This window comes from Uloborus diversus, chromosome 9 (genome assembly GCF_026930045.1).
Source record: "Uloborus diversus isolate 005 chromosome 9, Udiv.v.3.1, whole genome shotgun sequence".
NCBI lineage: Eukaryota > Metazoa > Arthropoda > Arachnida > Araneae > Uloboridae > Uloborus > Uloborus diversus.
Genome location: NC_072739.1, coordinates 147,315,120 through 147,338,785, shown reverse-complemented (window position 1 = coordinate 147,338,785; position 23,666 = coordinate 147,315,120). Strand labels below are relative to the sequence as shown.

Sequence of the window (23,666 nt, the reverse complement as noted above, 5' to 3'; positions counted from 1 at the left end):
AATTTTTATTTGAATTATTGAACAACAAATAAAGAGAGTGTTACTTGAGCCTTCTATGTCTTTGTATATATTCTCATAACCTCATTATAATTTATGATTGTTTTATGATCTTTATTTTTAGGATTAGTACAAATAACTCCTTTAGGGTAGTAAATACTTTTCATAATAAAGTTCAACAAGATACTCTAAAATTTTATAACATATTTTTTTTAAATATTTTATGTAGGATTAATGTACCAAAATGTTATTCCCTTACTTGTTCCTACTGTTAGTAAAAAACCCAAGAAAAAATGTTTTCTAAGCAAATGAACAAAAAGTTCATGTTTTCTTGTTCCTCCATTTCAAAATATTAAATATTATAATGCAAAAAATTTATTTGAAATTCTATTTCTGTAAAAAATAATTTTGTACAATTATTTCTAAGTTTGCCCCAGTGAGCTGCGTTATTCCTTTACAATAGTAAATGAAAAACTCAGAATCACAACAAAATATTTAAAAAAAAAAAGAAAAGAAAGAAAGAAAGAAAGGTTTAATAAGGCTGCTGAAGCAGAAGAATGTTACAACATATTTTCATCTCCAAGTCGATGAAAATTGATCTCGAGAATTAATTTGAAAACATCAAATTAGGTAACGATCTTCACATGTGTCATTCCCTTACTTCTTTTTTAAAAATTAAACTTAATTTAATTTATTAATATATGAAAACTGAATAATCGTAAGTTACGTGATTGTTTAAGAATATTAATGCGTGATTAAATTCAAAAAACAGTTAGGCCTGACTAATTGAATTCAATTTTTAAATTTACCACACCCTCACTAAGTAAAAAATGAAGGAAAGACCAACCTCACTACACTAAGTATATAGCAAGGGAATAATTCTGAAATATTAACTAATCAAAATATTCACTTTTATAATTTTAAATATTTATTTATTTATTTTTTTTCAAATTCTAAACGAAGTTTTTTTCTCAATTTGTTTTTGCTTTCATAATTATTCTGATCTTCATAATTATTTGATTTTTTCTGCATTTGGTCAAGCTTTTTAGCTTAGGTTCAAACAGTAATTGTGCAAGCCTTTTTTTTTTTTCACGCTGTTCCAAAATATTACAGTTATCATCACCACTACTATTATACTCTATTACTATGATTTTCTAATTTAATTTAGCTGCAATTTATGAAATTAAATATGTTCCATTATGGTTCAATAATGAAATATATTTAATTTCATAACATACATTTAACCCATTCAATCAGTTTAGATTTTGAAATTAATTCTTTTAAATATTGGAAATACTTTCAGCATATATATTTTTTAATTAAGCTCTTATATACATCACAGTTTCTACCCACTTTGATTTTTTTTTTTTTTTTTGCATTTCATGAACTCAAAATGAGTGTTTGTGATACGTCTCTTTTGACATCAGCTACCCTCAAACATTCAATACACAAAATAACAGTGACAAACATTAAAAAAAAAAACTCAAATGTAATAGCCAAGTTTCTTCACAGCAACAGCAAATAACCAAGATCCATCTCAGAATCAGAGGCGAAAATGTGTGAGGCTCATCGCATGCAACACAAACACTCAGCGTGATGCTCCTCAGCGCCTCAAATTTTCATTTTGCCTGATCTTCCCCAGCACATCACCCTTATGCTCAGACGAATGATGCGTTGGAGGCAGGCAGTACAAAGCACAAAACAGCAGTTCTCTCAACACATTTTTCATTAAACACAACTCCTCCAACAGTGGGGGAGGCTTAAGAGGGAAAACCAATTTAGGAGGCTGAAATTTTAGTGTTTTTCGTGAATTTTTTTTAGCCGAAAAGAAATAATAAAAATTTCTTTAAATTTGGAGGATATTTTATTCATTTTTTAAAGTAAATCTCGTAATTTTTTATAGTCATTTCCACAAGAATTAGTGGAGTTAGAGGGTGCTGTCCATGGGCAATCGCCATCAGAGCTTGTCTGGTGGGCATTACCAAAGCCACAATTTTTGTCTGTAATCATTACAATTTTTCTTTCTCATGAACAACAAATTTTCTAAGAATATGAACCTAACTGCGATCAAAAAAGTTGAAAATTGCAGGTTTTTGAGGTATTTTAATACAATGTTATGTTTTTCTACAGTTTTTATTTCATATTTCTTGTATTAAAAAAATGTTTTTTATTAATAATAGCATCAAAGAGTTAGATTCATATAGACTATAATTGAATGACTAATATTCACACAAATTTTCAGAACAATTGGTCAATAATTCTTTGAGCTAGAATGAACCTGTTGAAAACAAGTTGTTTCAAGAAAAATACATCGTTTGAAAAAAAAAAAAAAAAATGCTGTGAACAATTTCGAATCTCCACTGTCACACTAAGTGCTCATAGCATCAACACTTCTGGCAAATTCTGGTAACATATTCTTGAATAGTTTTACAAACATTTTAAGAAATTAAAAAAGAAAGTGGATTTTTTGTGACCTGTTTAGATTGGTTTCCACACAAAGTTATTTAACAAAAACAATATAATACAGTGAACTCCTGTCACAATATACTTCAAAGGAGTACAAATTTTGTTCGCTGTAACAGGAATTTTGGTGTAATGGAATTAAAGCAAAGCAACAGTAATTATATTGGGACTAAAAATTCATTTCTTTGAGACAAAAAATCTGTTGTACAGTAGAGAACCAATTATCCGGGAAGTTCGGGACCATCGCTGTCCCGGATATCTGAATTTCCCGGTTTTCTGGATCGCTAAAAAGCGCTATTAGCCGATTGTTTGCAAAACTTAAATTACTGTAATAAATAGTTGTGCATATTAAAATAGGAAGAAAACAGTTCATAAAAGCTCATAAATATCGAAATATTAAAAACTAAGAGTGAGAGAAAATTTTGAACACCAAAAAACTGAAGTTATTCATAATACCTGAGACCCTCACAAGAAAAAAAAAATCCACTACTTTTTTGTGAAGTTTTGCCCCGCATAAAGGACAACCATTTGAAGTTGGTATTTGCAAACATTTTCCTTTCCGTGAGTAATATGGTGTTTATTAAGAAATCGCTCATATTCTTTTTGGTATTTCAGAAAAAATGCATAGTTTTCAAAAATTACCAAAATGGTATATTTTTTAAAAAATGGCGGAAAAATCGGGAAAAAGTTGCCGGTTTTCTGGTTTCCCGGTATTTTGGTTCCCGGATAAAAGGTTCTGCACTGTATTGGTATTTGTTGTAACAGGAGCTCACTGTATATTTAGGTGACATAATTGTTATTGCACATGGACATAATTACTATTTACTATACGTAGTTTTCATAATACAAAATATAGATGAATAGAAGTGTTCATGTTAACCCTCTTAGCACTAGTAATGTACATGCTATACATAAAGATTATACAGTCAACCCTCGTTTATCGCTGTTAATTCGTTCCAGACTTCACCGCGATAACTGAATTTCCGCGAAGTAATATTCTGTATTTATAAACCGAATATTTCCCAAATTAGAGGGCATAAAACTTACTGACGACAATTTAAATAGGTTTTTAAACATAGTTAGAGCCCCTTCAACATGAAAGAGCACCCTTATCCAACATTACAATTGTATTACTTAATATATTGCACAAAAAATGAGAAAACGACATAGACGGAATCGATATCACATTAATTATATATTGGGAAATAAAGTGCACATACAAATGCAGTTCTTACACATTACTACCACCTATGAAAATAGCTCAACTTCAACTTGTTCAATGATGAATTAATTTCCAATTAGTGACCGTATGTGCCTCTTTTATTTCTCTATCCTCATCAAAGGTATTACGCATACAGCTTAAAAAGCTAGTAGTACATTGTTAAACATCATTAGAGATGTATTTATCCCCTAGTAATTATACAGTGATTTATATTTTGCAGTTAGCGTTTAAGGTTAAATTGAAATAAACTTTCTTCGGCGATTTTAAACTCGACTCCCTCAACTAGTACAACTACAGTCCCTAAGAAGAGCTTACCTTATTTAAAAGACATAATTTGTAATGCTCTCGTAAGAAAAGTTTACATGAGAACATATAAAAGGCTCATTGCTATAATTGAAAAAAAAAAAAAAAAAAAAACAGAAAAAACCGCGATGTAGTGAAACTGCGAAAGTCGAAGGACGAAGTAGCGAGGGACAACTGTACCTGCAAAAGTGTCATTAATGCAAATGCCATAAATCAGGTAAATGGCATGTGTTTGATTTCTTTCTTTTTTATCGGATTTATTTCTGCACTTTGAATTTATAATTTCTACTTGTGTTATATCACAGCCACTTTTTTAACAAACAACATTTGTTTAATATTCATATATTATTCATACAAATACAATCTCTTTCAATCTCAATATTTCCAAAGTCATGCACCTGGTATTACATAGTTCATGTTGCTAAAATTGGGTGAGGTGCTAAATTTAGCTGCTAAAATTTGATGTGAAGCAGCTGATCGGTGAAAGCCTGGTAGCAGAATTAGCATGATGCTGCGAAGCCCATCCCAGATTCTTCAGGAGGTCTGCAGACTGTTTCTGAATAGAAAAAAATACTTTTTTTTTGCTTTCTGCACGAATCTGTCAAAATTAAAAGGCAAAAATGCAGTTCAGTTGTTCAGTATGAAACAGAAGGAAAAGGTTAACACAAAAAAGGTTCATTAATCTATGCAGGAGTCCTCAGTGGCTGAGGGGGGAAAAGCACTTGCTCTGGCAACTACCTGATCTTTAGTTTTCCAATACATTTTGCAGTTTATTAGCCTATTTTTTTCTTGTAGCTTTTAAAAATTCAGCATTTTATTTTCAGGAATATTTTGGTGATGATTTATAAAGGGGTCGCGGTGGCCTGATCACTAAGGTGACGATAGGATCCCGGGTTTGATCCTAGCTGGTCGAAGATTCACCGTCTTCATTAATGGTGACTAGGGGACGTTAAATATGCTCGTGGACACTAAGTCCTTCAAGTGGAACGATACCTGTGGAGGTGCTGGACCAGGGATTGCACGACTTCTGGTCTGGATAAAAAAAATTAAGAGCTGTCTTCAGGGTCCAATTGGTTAAACCACAAATAGTGGTAAGGGAGGGAAGGAGGGGGGGGAGAACCCTGGAGTAAAAAATCGAAAAGGTGATGATTTATTATCAATGTTTTAACTAATCAAATGTTTCACTTAGCGGATTACCTTGGGGTTTTCTCATCTCTGTTGCAGACTACTGAAAAATATTTTACTACTGGAGTGGAAAGTACCTACAGTGGTGGTAAAAAAAATTGCGTCACCCGTGCCGCAAAGGAGACGAATATCATCTCGACTGCATTCAACACACAGTCAAGTATTCCGTATCCCAGATGATTTGGGGATGTATTTCTGATCAAGGAGTTGGTGGGCTTCACTTTGTGCAAGGAACAGTTAACGCTCAGGTGTATATTGGCATTTTGGTGGAGAAATTGCTTCCTACTATCCGGGATCACTTTACTTCAGTTCCAAACGTCATTTTCCAGGATGATTCTGCTCCGTGCCAAAGGGCAAAACTGGTAAGTAACAATTTAAAAACCTTTATCCTGCCATTAGACTTAAATTGACATGGGGTTAAGTAATTTTTTTTTCTCTAAACTCACACGCAAAATCAGAAATGGAAAAAGGAGCATGGGGTCAGCAGTTTGCATTGGTCTGACAATTATTGGATTCCTGCTGTTAAATGTTTATTTCATAATTTTTGCAGAATTTCACATACATTCATCGTTAATCGGTCGACCAAAATATCTCACATAATAACATTGTTGTGAAAATGCGAGGGTGATGCAATTTTTTTTACTAGGACAGTAGTAAACAAAAACATGAACATGATTGAATCATTAGCTTACTATGCTTTCCATGGGAGTTCTTTTGCTTTGAGTGGCAGGGTTGTGTAAAAAAAAACATCGTACATCTTTCAAACATGATATCACAGACGTCTTCCGCTTATATATTTCTTTATGTCGAGCAGATAAAGGTGATGTTTTACAAGTTGACAATGTGCTTTTAGTGCATAAACTTTGTAAATAAAATATATGACTTGTCAAAACTTTTTCATAATGTTCAAATAACTCTTCGACATCTTGTTCAAGGCTCATTTTTACAACTGACATGGTAAATAAGCCGGAGTTATTGGAAAAGAAACTCTCAGACGACAAGGCTGTGTTTGCGGGACCTTTTTCAGACTGGAAAACAGGCATTTTGTTGCATAGTAGCAAAGATACTAAATCACTTCCTTTCATTTGACCTAAAAAATTAATTACATATGTAAACAACAATATATTACTAAGTGGGAAACAAAATCTTCAGCAAGAATTTCATTTGAACCTTAAAAGGAAGATAAAGAAATAAATATAGATCATCCCTTTTCAAAGAAATATATCCCCATTTCAAAGAAACATTACGCTGAGCAGCAACAATACATGTTGCATAATCTAATTTTTATATATATACCCCCCTCCCCCCCCCCCAAAAGGCATAAACAACAAAATGTGTGAAATAAAAAGTCGTGCCACATTTGCCAACTGTAAAGTTACTACTCTGGAAGAATAAGGTTCTTAATATTAAAAGTAAAGTTAAGTAGAAATATTTGACTCATTTAAGAAGCATCATAGAGTGAAAAACAATAGAATTAACGATGTGAGAATTTTTCTCACCCTTGAATTAAAAAAAAAGTTCGTTACTTCAAAACACATACATGCAATATTTTTTACTTGAGTTGCTTCTTTCAAGTGCACACAATAACACAAATAAACATAACTCAAGATTAAAAAAGAATTATTCGTATAGTGATTTACTTGATAAGATAGAAGAGTACCCTCATTAAACTGCACCCCATCAAACTGGACGAGGCAAGTTAGCGCAATAATGTACTTTTGTAGGCGATATTTTGTATTTTTATACAGCATTTTTGTAATTTTCTATTATGCAGCTTTATATTTCATGCTCTTGAATTCATAATACAATTTTTGCTGTGTATTATATACCTTGGATCAATGTATTGGTTATTTTGTTTACAGGGTTCGTACTTAATTCCAGAAATAAAATGAAGGAGTTTTGAAGGAGTAAAATGAGATTTTGAAGGAGTACTAATGGGCTGTCATTAAACGATGTTGCTCTTTTTTCAACATATTTGATATCCTTGCTCCTTTGTCACAAAGTGTCACACTTCACCTTACTCCTCCTCTTGTCTAATGTCATATTTTTATAAACAAATTGTTACAATAACTGTGTGATGTCACCATCTCTCCTCCCCAATTGAAATTTCATGAACCCATCTCCCCTCAAGGCGTGACAACACTTGTGGATGACTTTTTTTACAATATCACAACCGCGATTTACTAAACAATTGTTTTTTTTTTCTTAACACAATCACTTAATAAAATTCATCTACTTATGCATTTTTAAACATTTAAATAATAATTAGACAACCTGTCTTTTGCTGCTGAGAGTGGAAGAGGGAAGAACAATTTTAAAACTTGAAAAAATAGTCAAGCCCCATTTAAGCAAGTTTTATACTTCACTTATAGAATGTCTGAGTCATCTAATAATATTTTAAACTTCAATTTTTATGGCTTTAATTTTTTAAATCACATCTTTATGAAAAAAAAATATTACTACATTAAAATCACCCTTGAGACAAATTTCAGTTTTCGATAGAAGTACTCTAAGTTACTGTCATAGAGAAAGATTCTGCACTCTCGAACCAAAAAAGGAGTTTTGAAGGAGTTAAAACCAAAATGAAGGAGTTTGAAGGGGTCTTCGAAAAATTTTTCAAAATGAAGGAGTATTGGAGGAGTTTTGAAGGAGCGTACGAACCCTGGTTTAATCCATACTTCTATTAATTTAGATGAAATGGATTCAGATTAGTCAGGATTTATGAAGTTCTACTGTAATAATAATGATAACAAATATTAATATGCTGCAATATATATCTATGTATATATATATTTATTTATAAAACAGTATGCTACAGGCAACATTGCTGTGATTTTTTTTAATAACTCAGTAAATTTAGAAAATTAAGTTACAATAAAATAATTTTAATTTTATTTTTGAACAGAAATTGTGTGCATATATGTATTGTTAAATTAAGCAATCACAAGTTTAATCTAGTTTTCAAATATTTTGATGCCTATTTTGTGTTTTATCATCTTAAGAAAGCTTGGAAAAATTTGTTTGTACAAATAAAAGAAAAAGCATATACAACTGGTTGACAAGAAGCCATACCATATTTGCCAGCTTTAAAGCTATAACTGCAGTAAGTAGAAATATCGAACTCTTAAGCAACAGCATTAGTTAAAGCAGCACTATTTTTTTAAATAGTGGTTATTACTTTAGCATCACAGTAATTATTTAACATTTTTGAATAGGAAAAAAAATTAAAATAAATAAATAAATAAATAAGTAATATAAAATAAAAAAAACTTGGAGAATAGCAGGAAGAAAAAAACTTAATAATTTTTGAGAGATAGATATCAGGGGTGAAAGTTACAAAAATTCTCAAGAAGGGGTGTGTGGTAGATTTAGTTTTTAAGCAAATAAAAGAATTGTATCTTTTTTTTTTCACAAAAAATGTTCAAAAATAAAATATCCAAAAAATTATTGCTTAATAAATTTATAAAAAATATATCATTTTATTATTTTATTTACTTTTCATCATTAAGTAAGAGTAGTATTCTCTTTAATATGACTGCATAATACATATTAAATGTAAAAGCACATTCATCTAAACTCTTTCCAGATTTCACTCATTCACAGGCTTTTATATCTCACTTCATCAAATTTTAAAAAAAAAGACGGAATTCTGTCAAGAGACTGAAACTTTAAACTTTTCACCCCTGGTATATATATTAACCAAATTGTTTTTAAAGCATGAAATAACCACTTACAGTACCGACCTTCTAGATGTGTAATAGACACACACACACACACACAAAAAAAAAAAACTTAAAAAAGCTATGCTATAAAATTTTAGTAAAAAAATATATCTTAACATGTAACGCATACCTAATGGTGTATCAAGTGATAACTTGGATTTTCTATGAATTTTAGGAATAGATTCACTTGCAGTAGATTTAGATTCAGTCCCAAAACTAAACCTAGAAATATAAATAATTTAATTTACTACATAAATTAATTTACAGTGATAAAATTTTTACAATGAAGCTGAAATAAATACAATAAACTCCCTCTAATGCGGACACTAATACGACAAATTTTTTTGTCCACAGTAGAGAGGTGTCTGTTGGACAGGGGTTTAATAATGTTATTTGCATTGGAACCGGGGAATTAAAAATTGTCCGCATAAGAGGGGTATCTGTTAGGAGGGGTTTTACTGTATTACAGGTTGGAATAACCTAAAGTTAATGATTAAGTACCAGCCTTTTATGTCCAAGGTTGCAGGTTCAAACCTCACCCCAACTAGTGGACTTTCAAGAAACAGAAAATTGTCAGCATTTTGGTGGTATGATTGTGTAGAAGGTTAAAGGTCCCTTGAGTATCGATTTAGTTGGCCCTCAAATTTAATTTTTAATGCAATTTGATTTTAAGATCCAAATGCCTCTCTATGGTGAGAAACTGGGTATTTAAAATCTCAACCAGTAATGGTTACCCATCGTTAGTGACGCTACTTGCAGTCTTGCATAATACGTATAGACAAACCCGCGAACAGCGTTCGCAGAAAATTTTTTGGCTCTGCAGAATTTTTTTTTCAAACTGCTAACGTTGATTAAAAAAAAAAATATTTATTTATTTTTTTAAGGGAATTTTTAAGAAAATCCCAGTGTTTATTTCTGTTAAAGCCTTTCTCCAAAAGCCTTCTAAAGCACATGTGTAAAAAAAATAATGGTTTTGGCAGTTTTCTTCAGTTGGTGAAAAATAAGCAAACTAAATGTTATTGTAAAAAAAGAATGATTTAAAGCACTTTTTTTTTCTCTTTCATATTTGAATATACATTTAATTTTTTATTCAAGGGTGAGTTAGGCAAAATAATTATTAGCAGAAAATTTTCCAGTTAGAATTTGTGTTTGCAGAAAGCTTTTCATTTTATCTAAGTCTGGCTACTTGAAAGGATGGCTGACAGTACCTGGAAAAAGCGATAGGTCTTTAAATGGAAGAGAACCAATTGCAGCTGCATGAGAAACAAACTAACAAAACATAGGATAAGGATATGGGCACTCCATGGATAACTGACTGATATTTTTAAAGCAAAATAGTAAGTATTTTGTAGACAAAATAAACATTTTGTAGGTGAATTTTTCTCCAGGAGTACTGAAATTTTAAGCTAAATTTAATGGTACAATTGACTTCTCAAAATTCCATTTAGATGATTTTTTTTTTAAATCTAAAAACATGGTAACTGATGGACATGCTACATGCTTTCATTATTGTCAGTCAGTTGCCATGGTTATAACAATTTTTAAACAAACATCCAAATGTATTTTGGGAATTCAATTATATTTTTAAAATCGTCTTAACAAATAGGATAAGCCAGGGGAAGAGATTGTTTCTACAATGTATGTTTTGGGTTGAATGTTACTAAATACTTACTGTTTTTCTTTAAAAAGGTCAGTCAGTGACCATAAATGAGTCTCAACAATCTTGCTCTTTCTAGAGGTTATTGGTTTTCAGGACTAACAAGGAGATGATTGAGATGCGATCATGGGTGCTCATATGGGGGGAGAGAGGGGGGCAAGTGGGGGCTCAGGTCCCCCTTAACAGTTAGAGCTTCCTTGATTTTTGAATAAGTTATTAAAAATGTCAAATTTTAATAACTCTAATCTGTACTGAAATTGGTTTCTAAGGGGTAAATATCCTACCTGGGGAAAATATCTGAGCCCCCTTAAAATTTTGCATATGGGTGCCCATGGATGCAATAAGTGATGCATCTCCCTTCAGCTTACCACAAGGAAAATTAAATGAAGTCCTGGTTCAGCACCTAGTCTCCCATCTTCAGATAAGGAGGTAAAGCCGATCCCCTCATTAGTCTTGTCGTTAAACCAGACAGGGGTTAATCATGACATATTACATGAAATTCACCGGCAGCTCAGTCAATTCCAGCCGAGGACTGCAATTTTGTGCTTATTAGCACTCATCAGCCCGGCATAGGAGTGAATAGGAGTGACCGAGCTGGAGGTGGAAAACCTCTTAAGAAAGCCAAGAGTGCCAAACAAACTGTTAGCTAATACAAAATTAGCACTGTCCAGACGAGTGACCAAGGGCTGGAATTGACTGAGCTGGCGGTGTATTTCATGTATTTCTGCTTTAGCCCTGCTATAGGGCGGTAACTTACTGAATGACATATTAGTTTAATAGTTGAAAACAAAAAATATTTCATAAGTATTTCTTGTCCAGAAAGTCATTTTTGTAAGTCCCATTTGGAAGAGTTTAATAAAACATACTTGCAATATTCCAAGATAGTGCAGCAAAATTAAATATTAGGATAAATTGTATGACTTAACCAATGTGTTGTCCATGCTATTGATCCAAAAGCAAGGTTGGCTTAATACTAACCTATAATTTTACTTTCAAAAAACAACCATGGGGTGGAAAGGTTGCTTACATTTGAATTTTATAGATAATATACTGGATTTGTTTGGTGAAAAAAAAAAAAAAATCTCTTTAAGCCACAATTCTTTCTAATACATGAAATGAGCTTATCTTCATATTAAATCATTACATAAAATCTCAAGACCTGGAAAGTTTAACCATTTCACAGCTTTAAACTGCATAAAACAGCATGCAATAAGTAAAAATTGTTGAATAAATTGCCTAACATATCTCAGTTTGCAGTTGTATGAGTTTTTAATTTTGTACAGTACACAAGGGGAGATGGATGAATGTCACATTGGTGTATCTCAAGGAATTAGCAAAAGAGAATTGCATTTCTCATTCGATAGCAAAACAAAGTTTTTATTTTATCAATATCAGTATTGTAACACACAAGAAGTAATTTTGCTTGTGAATGCATATACACATATATTGCAAATGTCATACCTTTTATTAAAACTTTCAGCATTTCTTTTCAATGAAACAGATGAGTTCCCATCTTGTTTTTCTTTAAGTTGGTCCTCCAGCATATGAACCTTCGAATATACGCTTTTCATTTCCTGATCCTGAAAAAAAAGGAGCTTTTTATTGACCTGTTATCAATCAAGAATTTTTATGATATTCTAATAGAAGTTAAAGTCTAGAGCTTTTTCTTTCTTTCTCTCTTAAAAATAATAATAATAATTTTTAAAAACCTCACCATAAATATTTTGATTATGAAGAGGAAAATGGAAGCATTTCTTGAAGTATTGGTTGCAGGAGTGCCCCCTTCCTAACAGCAAGCCCCCCCCCCCAAAAAAAAAGAAAGAGAAAAAGATCCCTAAAAATTTCGATGACTTTGTCCCCCCACTAGTATGCACCTCGGAAATTGCTTGAAATTATAGTCTTTCTCTCTCTCCCCCAAAACATTTTATGCTAGATGAGGGCAGAAAAAGCAGACATATGGTTCACTCTGAATTTTTGTCAAAATTGAAGACCTAAAATTGCAATTTTCAATTATCTTTGGTGACATTTTGAAAGAGTGTGGGAGTCTGAGCTTCTCTTCTAGGGAGGGGCAGTTGCATCTTCCTGCCCCTTCTGGATATACCCATGAATGTCATTACATTATTAGCAAGGTTAGTGCTAAATGAAAGATAAAAGTAAGAAAAAAAATACCTTAAATTGCATTGCACTTTTCATTTTCTCGATTTCCTTGCGCAAATTGCTTTCTTGTACCTCAAACTCTTTAGCTTTATCTGCTACGAGTTTTTCCTTTTTAAGCTTCTCCTCATACAGCTCTTTTTTAGTTTTTTCAACACTCTGAGTCAATAACTTGATCCTTCCTTCTAATTCATACTGCATTTGCCTCATAGATTCAAGCTAGAGAAAATATAAGATGCATATTTCAAAATCAATAAAACTTTTTTTATATAATTTAAAAATGTTTCTGTGATTTATGGGTAGATTTACTATGAAAAATCCTGGTTTAAAAGCAAATTTGTTTAAGCTTTATAGATGTGATGCATCGCAACATCGCAGTGGCGGCAATTCGAGGGGGGGGGACAAGGGAGGCGACTGTTCCTGTACTTTTTTTTGTATCAAAGATTGCCTCAAAGTTAAGATTTCAATTTCACAACATTCTGGGTGAGATTACCCGAACATTAACATAACCAAATATTGCATATTTGAAACTTAAATTTTGAAAAATTTCCGGGAGGCGGTCCCCGAAAGCACTCTCTCCTTCCTTTAAATTCAAAGATGACGTTATAAAGACTCTAGTTTGGGGGGGGGGGATCAAGAAGAGAATCCCCCTGGATAGGGTAAAACAGCGTTTTTGATACTCCAATTAAAAAAAAAAAAACTACGGAGATCTTTTTCTGTAATCCCCAAAGGAAGTTCAAGACTGAATTCATAGGATTTTATCAGTTCAAAAAATAGAAAAAAAAAAAAACTGGAATTTTGCGTTTTTAAGACATTAGTTTGAAAATTTTTTTTCCAGGAAGAGTCTTCCTTACCCTTACATTACCAAAGAAAGTCCAAACTTTTGTTCATTTTTATTATTCATAATTAGACTTAATTAGACTTTATTTTAAAAAAAAACATTACAGGGACAACCCTGGAAACTTTTCTCCATTTCCCAAACATTGACAAAACTCTACTAAAACGGCGTTTTTAAAACTACAATTCCAAAACATTTTCGTGAGAGAACATCATATGCCTCCCCCCCCCCCTCCAGTCACTCAAGATAGCCAAAAATAGTCTTCAACTGCTTTAAAAAAATTTGTCCCGCACTTATAAGCCCCACTTGCCCCCTCTGCAACATTGCGATATAAAGCTAGCAATGCATAACGATGTAGACATTTTTACATCGCACAGCCCTATCATGTATTCGTGGATGGTGTTGAAAATATACTATACATAAAAGTTTACCTTTGCCATAATGCAATAGCAGAAATTGCGTATTTTCTAAACTTAATGTTTGAAAGCTACTTCATTTCGCAAAATTAAAAACATTTATGTCAAAAATAGGGTTTAATTTCTGATAAATTCTGACATAAAAATCAGGGTTGCATGATTATTTTTAGAGTGATATTCAAGGGAAAATATCTAGTGATTGTTCTGACCAATTACAAAGACAAATTGTTTACATAAGGCTAAGGTCAAAAAGCAATCATTTTGATTGCTGCATGGAAGTTTTAAATAAAGTTCCATTCCTGAAGTGAAAGCGAATTTATTTAAAACTTTAGCAATTTTACCATATATTTTAAGCTGCTAAGTAGAAAATCTGGCAATTTTGAGTAATGCTGAGATTAGGAGGAAGAGAAAGAAAAAAGCCAACTCTTAAATGTTGAACATTTTCTGATGAAGTATTTTTCACCCTTAAATGCTTTTTGTAATGATATTTTGAATTAAAAAAAAAAAAATGGAAATATGTCAGCCTCTATGAAGCTATCACATTTATTTATCTGTTCCTTCTTTAAAACTGAGCTTTCCATCAATTTTTATGAACTTTTCCTTAAAAGAATATTTAAAGCACATTTTATTAACTCATTAAAAATCATATCATCAGAGATTCTGGAATACTCCTGAATAACATTTTAGGGTTGCTACTTATTTTCTAATTTAACAGAGAAAAAAACTTTTAGTCATTTTTATTCTTTTGATACTTTTTTTTGTTTGTTTTGTGAACACTAATGCTATAATTTTTTTTACCATATTAAAATGAAACCATTTTCTGAAAAATTGGTAATAACTATGTATAATATTTTTTCTATCTTGTTTTTAGATTTTTATGTAACAGTATTTTTCATATTTATATTAAATAGTCTCTGAGCCATGATTAACTCAGTTTTCCATGAGAAATCTTCCAAACCAAAATTTATTTTGGCTCTGAGGAGGAAACACTCAGTAATTCTGAAACCCCTTATTATGCTAGAGTCCCAGGTTTGTGCCTCATGAGCCAGTGAGGTGATCTGCTACTGCAATGTCATAAATTTTGACTTGTATGAAATATACATGAATCTCAAAATCATAGGATCATACAAGATTAATTACTGTCATTAAATCTGTACCTCAGAGCCAGACTGACATAAGCCCAAAATTTGGGGGTTTCTGTTTATTAGTGCATTGTATGCAGACTCTTATTCAGCATCAAGCCATATGAACGTAATAATAATAAAAAAAAATCCTTTGTAATAGTTTACCAGTGTTAAAAGAGTGCGAGCCCAATCCCTTGTATGTACCACACGACCATTTTTACACTCTACTGTAAAATAGCAATTATGTGACTTACGTAAGTCAGGCTCTGAGCGAGACCCACGTGATAACAGGCCAGACAACTCCCCCCCCCCCCCCCGCTTCGTTACGCCACCAGTCGTCGATCTTTGAACTTGGCGCGAAACTTTGAAAGCAGTGCAGTTTGCAGGCACACAGTAGTGCTGCTTTCTTTGGTTGAAATAGATGAAATAGGAAATATGTAACTTCGGATGCACATTCTTGAACACAATACTGTTGGATTTATCTCATCCTTTAAACGCACCAGAATGTAGAGGCAATTAAAATATATATATATATATATATATATATATATATATATATATATATAATAAGTCTTGTAAGTGTCTAAGTGTCTGCTGAGTGAAAGGGAGTCAGCGATTTGCGCTACCGAACAACCTGCATGAGAAGAAAAAAATCGGGCGCCTTATGGAATAAATTTTCAAGTTCGGAGGTAAGTACTTTTCTCAGATAAATAAATTAACATTTTATGCTTCATGCAGTTAAGGTTACTTAACTTTTCCTCCATTACACAAACAATTGTCAGTTTCCTTTCTGATATCTTTGTCTGTAATTTGTAATTTCAGCATACTGCTTTAATATTTGAAACGGTTAACTTGCAACTTTTTATTTCTTTATTTTTTCAACCTTGTACACGCATTTATTCGAAATGGATTTTCCAAGCTGACAATACACATGTGTCAAAATTTTCCGCAAATATACTTGTTGCTATCAGAAGCAACGTAACTGGGTGTTGATATTCAGTTAATATGTAAACAAGTTTATTGAAACAGGCTTTTAACTGAACTAATTTTATATTTTCGGTTTCGATTAAATTGTTTCATACGCTAGCATGTGTTATTTTGATCAAAAAACATTCCTTGATGGGCTTCCGTAGTTCTGAGGTAAGAAGATTAGCTTTGAACGCCGGAGGTGGTGGGTTCGATACTCAAACATTTTCCCCCAACTATGCCCCTGCAATGTTATTCAAACAATCTGGTTCTGTGAGCAAATTAAAAAAAAATATGTTTTTTTTTTGGCACTGTTATCTTTAAGTTTTATGATATTTATGTACAAATTGTGGTTGAGTTAACGGTATTCATGATTTCTGGGCTTGCGAAAGATTACTTTTTAGCAGTGGATACAACGTGTTTTTGCCAAATGCTCTATGCTTGTTTGTTATGCTTAAAAAAGGCAAAATGTCTTGAACTATATAAATTTTGAACTCCTTGGGGTTTTCTGTCAAAAAGCTTTCAGGAACTCTGAAACTGTAACATAAGTTGAATTAAGGGGCTGTCCATAAAGGATGTTGCAAAATTTTGAACAAATCCCCCCCCCCTCCTTGTTACATGTAACGCTGTTCAACATGAGCATATTGTTATAAACAACGCATGATGTCACACTTGTTATCCTCTCCCTTTCCCCTGTCACAAAAATCTTATACATATAAAATCTGAGTATCTATCTATCTATCTATCTATCTATCTATGTCCAAGCTTCTTCTCCTGAACGACAGTGAACTGACCATCGAACCAGGTATCGATGGATTCGTCATCTTCCCGTCTTCATGTTTGGCTATTTAACATAATCCTCCGATAATAATTAGCGGAGATATCAATTAAAAATTATTAATTATGACTCTTAGATTTCAAAATAAAATCCATATTTTTCGAAGGCTTTCCTCCATTCAAATTATTATTCAGTGCTTCAACTCAACTTTCCGGATGAACGCTTTTATTAAAATTTACAGCGTGAAGAAAATCATTGAGATGAAAGATCTGTTGCCATTTCTTTTTCTCGAATATAAAGAAATAAAATTAGGCTTTTGTTTTAAGGCTTTTCCTGTAATCAGGGTGTTTAAGTTGTTTACTTTTCGATTATTTTGCCGTAATCTGCAGCAAAATTTTGCTGTTTTTTTTTTTTTTTTTGTTCAAGCCTGATTGTTAAATACGCGTCACATGACATAACTTTCATTTTCGAGGAGGACCGTGCACGTCGTAAAGTAAATGAGTGATTTACAAGTTATTTGAGTTCTTTGAGGGTTTGTACCTGGAAAACGGATTGATGTAATTCTTGTACGACCATGTGGATAGAATCCATCCAAATATTTATCTGAGTGGTATGTTGCATAAATAAACACCCGGGCAACGCCGGGTAGTAGACTATTTTATGTAAAAAGTGGATTGTTATTGTGCATAAATATTTCCGATATAGTCTATCAGATGTAATTCAGTTTAACGTGAGTAAAGATTATAGTTGATAATGCATATATTTTCCCCTTTTGTGCTGACTGAAAATGTACTCATAACTTGAATCATTGATAACGATTATTAACGTTGATGAGGTGTTTTGGCAAAAATATGTTTTACTGGTGTTTTGCAAACCTTGCTTTACGCGCATTTATTTATTCCTTAACGCGTTAGAAACTAGTGTCAGTGTACTACAAAAGCATCAACTGGACTGCTCTTACATTTTTTAGGTAGCCCGTGCAACGCCGGGCACGCAGCTAGTGTCACACTGAATTCCTAAAAGAGCCTACTCAGCAAAATGTTGATCTAAATTTAACATTAATGAAGTTTTAAGTATTGAAGAAAGTTGATAAAATGGTCATTCTATGAGAAGTTTTTTGAAAAAGGTTACTTTGTCATCAATTAATGCTCTTTAAAATAATTTTTCAAAAGCCTAAAATGATGAACTATTAAAGCCCCCCCCCCCCCTACACAAGAATCATTAGCAGCAGAAAAAGATGAAAATGGAAAAGTAGCCAAATTCCAAATAAAAAAAAGGCTGCTTTGAAATTGAATACTTTTTTTTTTGATGTACAACATACAGTATTCATGATGTTGTATAATTCATTCTTTAATTAACGTTTTTCAAGTTGAATTCCTGTGTAACTTTTCGAGAGTGCCCACCGAAGGGGGAAGGGGTAGGAATCATAGTCTCATAATAATGATAGCTTTTCAACGGCTATAGTTATAAATAACTGTGCCCTTGAAATTTTAAGGGAGACAGGGGAGATGTTTATGGGGTATTTTTCTTGAAGTTTTCATAATTGAAGTAGGTAGGGCACCGTTTACTTTGGGGGATGGCACCCAAACATTCATGTCTTTTTAAAAGCATAAATTTGCTAAGCTAAGTTAACATTAATAATCTGGTATTATGTATTTTAATTTGATGTTATGTCTTTGAAACATATTGCAGTTATGTTTCTCGTTTACTTTAGTAAAAATGTTTATTTATATTTTAAAATTTCATTTTATTCTTATTCAAATACAATGGTAAAATTATTTTTTGTTTTGATGTAATTGTAATAGGAAAGTTCATTTATTTATTTGAATACTTCTTAAGATTCAATGCTTCAATACAATATACGAGTAGTTAAAATGCGATTAGTGTTAAAAAAAATTTCAAATGAAAAATAAAACTATGTTTATTTATCACTTTGTTTTTACAAGATTGTAAAATGAAATCGTGCTTAGTTATTTGAATACTTTGTAAGATTTATAAATGTTTTTATGTGAAATACTATGAATTAAGCTCAGTGCATTTTTTAATGTATGATTATTGGTTCCTTTTTATGTTTTCAAATGAAAAAGTAGAAGTTTTAATACTACTAAAATAGTAGAAGACAATAATAAATAAACCAAATAGTTTAATTAAACCAAAATACTAATCAAAGCGCTCACTTCCCAATATCATTGTGGATCGACGAACGATGCCGTCATTTGCTAGTTGGATGGCCTTCCTATCTCGAAGGCCTCGCTCTGAGGTGCAGAAATTACAAAAGCAATTAGACTAATTTTTTTCAACAAAATATTGGGAGTATTTTAAGAGACGAAATACCCGTTACAACAAATTCAATTTTGGTACAGATGTGATATACCCCCCCATTTGGCGACATCTGATTTTTTGCACAAAATTGAAATATTTTTCTCGCCAATGAAGCGATAATTTTTAAAGCATGGCATCCCTGGTGAAACTAACCTGTGTTTGGCAACGCGAAGGCAATCTTGTTCAATCTTGTTTATTCGGTTTTACGCAGGAGAGATAAGTGTTGTTTCGTGAAATATACCTTACAGGAAAGCTTATTTTGTGTTAGTTTAAATGCAGTAGTTGTGTTTTGAAGTAAAAACATTAGAAAATGCCAGTTTCTTAAAACTTGAACGTTAATTAAAAGTTAACTCCAACGTGGTGTGTATCTGTAACGTGCCACTGTCATATGATGTTTTGTTTTGGACTGAGTGTGAGGATTTATACCATAAATAGGTAAGTACTTTATTTTAGAATTCACAGAAAAACTCTCACTTCCGAAATTCTTTGTTTTTTACAAATCCTTGAGGGGTTCTTGTAGTTTTTAACTTTATTTTTACTGTATGTAAATTAATTTTACAAAAATAGTATGGTTATTATGTTCTAAAAGTTAATTCTTATCGATGCCACGAATTATTTAGACATATTCTATTAACGTGCCTCCTTTAGGTACTGAATTTCTGAAAATAAGTTGACTCCAGCATTTTATAAAAATATAAAGATATTATTTTATGTAAAATATAATAGGTATTTTGAGAGCATGTCTGTATAGCAAATAAATGTATGGTATTTTTGTATTGTTTATGTTTAGGATGTTTTGTTGAGACATTTCTACTTTTCATACATCGAAATTTGAGTAAATAAGCGCTTTTTCGGCTGAAATAGTTATGGATTTTGGGGATGTTTTCCGCTTTATACATCGCGATTTGAATCGCTCTGCTCTTTTTTTAGCAGAGTATGAGAAAAGTTTTTGTTCGATGAAATGCATGCTGGAAAATAGCTTTTATTTCGATTGGTACATATTTCATTGGTGAGCTGTTATAGTAATTTGTCAATTTAAGCATTTTAAATACTTTCTAGTAATTGTTCTTTGTGTACAAAACCTTTCTGGTATTTTTGAAGCGTATATTTGTGATGCTTTTTGTTGTGGTTTTATGTTGTTTTCATATATATTGTGTTCTGAAGTGCTTTGATCATGTTTTTTTATCTGATTTTTTCCTATTGGCGCTAAAAAAAGCATCGCTAAAAACGATGTATGACACATGTCGTCATACATCGTTTTCTTGGCGACGCTTTCTTGGCGCCAACAGGAAAAAGTCGCCAAGGGTGGGGTATATCACATCAGTTCCTCAATTTTCCGCCCTAATTTAACTGCCATCTTATTATTTGAATTCCATTACAACAAAATTCTAGTTACAATGAACAAAATTTGCAATTTCTCTTAAAGTTTTTCCCAATAGGATTTCGTTTAATGTTTCAAAATATTTTGGTATGAAAATCGAAATATTACCTCAATTTGATTATTTGCACCATTTAAATTTCTCGAAGAAACGCCAGCAGGATGCAAAACTGGGTCTTGCGCTCTATGAGACTGAGTTGCTTGAGTTTCAAGCATGTCAAATTCTTCAGCTGTTATATCGTCTTGACCCCATAAATCATCAGCAGCACTTGGTGAATTGTTTCTAGCATTCACATCCAAGCGTAATTTCTTGTTGGGGTTTTTGGAAGGATCCATAGCTGAGAAATCTGCACTTTCAGGTTTGCGTAAAATTCCCATGCTTTTTATAAATCATAGTCTGCAAAATAAAGCAAAAACCTTATTAAATAAGAGAAATTAGTGATATGTATTATGACAATATTTCATGCAAAGAAGTTTTAGCATCAACACAAACCTCCTCATTTATTTATTTACTTACAGTGGAACCTTGATAACTCTACACCCCACGGGAACATGAAAACATGTTCACTTAAGCAGATGTAAGATTCCATAATTTTAATTCCTAAAGAGTTTCTGTATCACCTACTTACAGGGTTTGTACAAAACCCGTACTTTTTTTTTTTTTTTTGAAAAAAAAAAAAAAATTGTTTTTTTTTTAAACCAGGTTTTTTTTTGGTTCAAACCAGGTTTGTTTGGTTTAAACACTATTTGTAAGAAAAACAATTTTATTTTAGGAAAATCATGAAGATTTTATGAATTAATTGTTAAGGAGTGTTTAATATTCATTTCTAATTTCTTCATAATTAATTAAATAATTAAGAGTAAAATCTTGTAATTTTATTTCCTCATGCTTAGAGATTTCTATAGGAGAATATTGTTTGAAAATCTTTGACTTTCAAACTTTGAAAAACTTTTTTGAAAAATACAATACATAAATGGGTCTTGGTATAAATAAAGAAATAATTTACTGTGACAGTTTAGACATTAATTACAAATAATAAAGAATAAATTCTTGAAAATTAATTTCCTCATAATTATAACTATCTACTACAAATAAAAAAATAAAAGTAAAATTAAAATCAAACATTCTTAAACAAGGAAAGTAATTTGCAGTATCTACAAATGAATCATAAGTTTGACTTACATTACACAACTTTAAAAATCAAAAGATCAATGCATATTTCGTTTAAAGATTTTTTTTTAAAGTTACAAAATCATGCAATTTATTTACTATATGTATCAGTGACAACAATTATAGAAACATGACAAGTGGTTTTAAGAAAATCATCATGATTTCCATTGTAGACAATATTTCTCCCGGTTTAATACATTTAGGTATACAATTTTTTTACCAAAGAAAAAAAAATCATTTTAATTAAAAGCCTCAGTACGATCTTAAATGAAAATACTCTTTTAACATATTTTAATTGTGAAGACTGTCATAAAAATTTATATTTTGATTCTTCCACCATTCATACGAGACTTTTATTATATTGGGATCAGTTCTATGAAAGGTGAAAATTTGGCATTAAATGTTTTTTATAAGAGTGCCAAGTTACATGAATATTTTCTGTTTTCATAATTTAAAATTTTTCTTTTCTTGCTTTGACTGAATCGTCTAGAGGGGATGCAAAATGTGTGCAGGTATAAGCTGAATTTTATGCCTACTCTACTTGCATACCTTAAAAAATACTAGTTTCTAAGTTTATTAAATCTGTAATGAATGTATAAAGCTTTGCTAGTTACTTTGCATTAATTACATTTCACACTTAAAAGGTTGGGGGGGGGGGGAGGGGGGGGGTTAACAAGAAGTGTGAAATAATTTTTTAAATAACTTTCTTATGAAAAACAGCATCAACAAGGGGGATGGTGACACTTTGTGACAAATGAAGTGGTGGCTAAAATTTCGTGAAAAAAGTGTGAAATCATTTATGGACAGTCCCTAAGCACAAAATCTTACTCTGCCATTTTGGTTCTTTAAACTAGTAGGAATTATGTTACTTCTGTAAAGAGATTTGCAGCTAGTGACATGGAGAAATATTCTGTACTTAACAGAAATAACACATATCAGTTCACAAAAAAGTTAATTTTTCAATGTCATCAAACAATGTCACCCGTTAATAGCTTCAAATGTCGGCATTCTAATGTACATAATGTTAATTACAACAAGAAAATATATATTTAGGTATAGCTTAAAAACAAACTATTAAAAACCAGATTAAAACAAAATAATACCTTTGAACAAAAACTTTTTGTTGATCATGAATGAACAAAAAAACCATCTCCAATGAAGTAACAAATAATGTATTCAATTCTTTTGAATATTTTCTAAATAAATCATACTTCGTCCCTTCACAGCTTTGGAATTTTGAAGGCATTAATTGTTTTCCTTCAATAAACTAGTCATATTATTCTTTGTTAGTGCAGTTTTGTATAATTAAACATTTTGTTTACAAAAGTACCGACCGAATATGCCAAAAAAAAAAAATGACAAAAGAAAACATTTCACATATCCTTAAAAGAAGATTGAATGCCGTTGAAATGCGCATGCGCACCACTTCACCCGGCGAAGATTAGCGGTGAGCGGCGGCGGAGATAAATTACGTTCGCAATTTCCATGGCTCAATACTGGTTGCATCTTCAATTTTAATTTTTCTGCTCACACTGTTTATCGCACGGGCTCCCCTTGCCCGTGCCCTGGGCATGACATTTCCAAGAAACAGGAGATTTTTTCATACTTCATTTAAATTATTTTTCAAAAACTATCCCAGTGCTTTGAAATAAATTCTTTAATTCTTAGTATTCCTTCCTATATTGTTTTCCCTTTTTCGTCCGGTGAGGGGGGGGGATGTAGTTTATAATGAATTTAAAACACAGAAGCAAAAATAAAATAACTAATGACGAAAATTAAGAGCAGCTGCAACATAGGTTTTGGTATAATTGGAAAAAAAGGGGTCAGACAGTGATAGGGGCGGACGGGCCCGCCGGCCGATGCGCCCTCAGTGCACCTTCGTTATTATTATTTTCTTTTTTGCACCCTCAAATTTGTGTGACTTCGTTTTTTTTTTCATTCATTCTTTCTTTTTCTTTCTTTCTTTCTTT

At 31.9% G+C, this 23,666-nt stretch overlaps 1 protein-coding gene across 2 annotated transcripts in view; it reads right to left on the bottom strand.

The window, feature by feature from the left end:
- LOC129229552 (uncharacterized) overlaps positions 1–23,027 on the bottom strand; it is a 52,304-nt gene extending 29,277 nt beyond the window's left edge. For both annotated transcript variants that reach the window (XM_054863875.1, XM_054863876.1), the window contains exons 1-6: positions 22,800–23,027; positions 20,637–20,922; positions 12,719–12,922; positions 12,011–12,129; positions 9,023–9,114; positions 5,863–6,260 (exon numbers count right to left, since the gene is read on the bottom strand). In XM_054863875.1, the coding sequence (XP_054719850.1) occupies positions 5,863–6,260; positions 9,023–9,114; positions 12,011–12,129; positions 12,719–12,922; positions 20,637–20,903 (1,080 nt within the window). In that variant the 5' untranslated portion in view covers positions 20,904–20,922; positions 22,800–23,027. The remainder of the gene's footprint in view (positions 1–5,862; positions 6,261–9,022; positions 9,115–12,010; positions 12,130–12,718; positions 12,923–20,636; positions 20,923–22,799) is intronic.
- Positions 23,028–23,666: the final 639 nt, after the last annotated feature.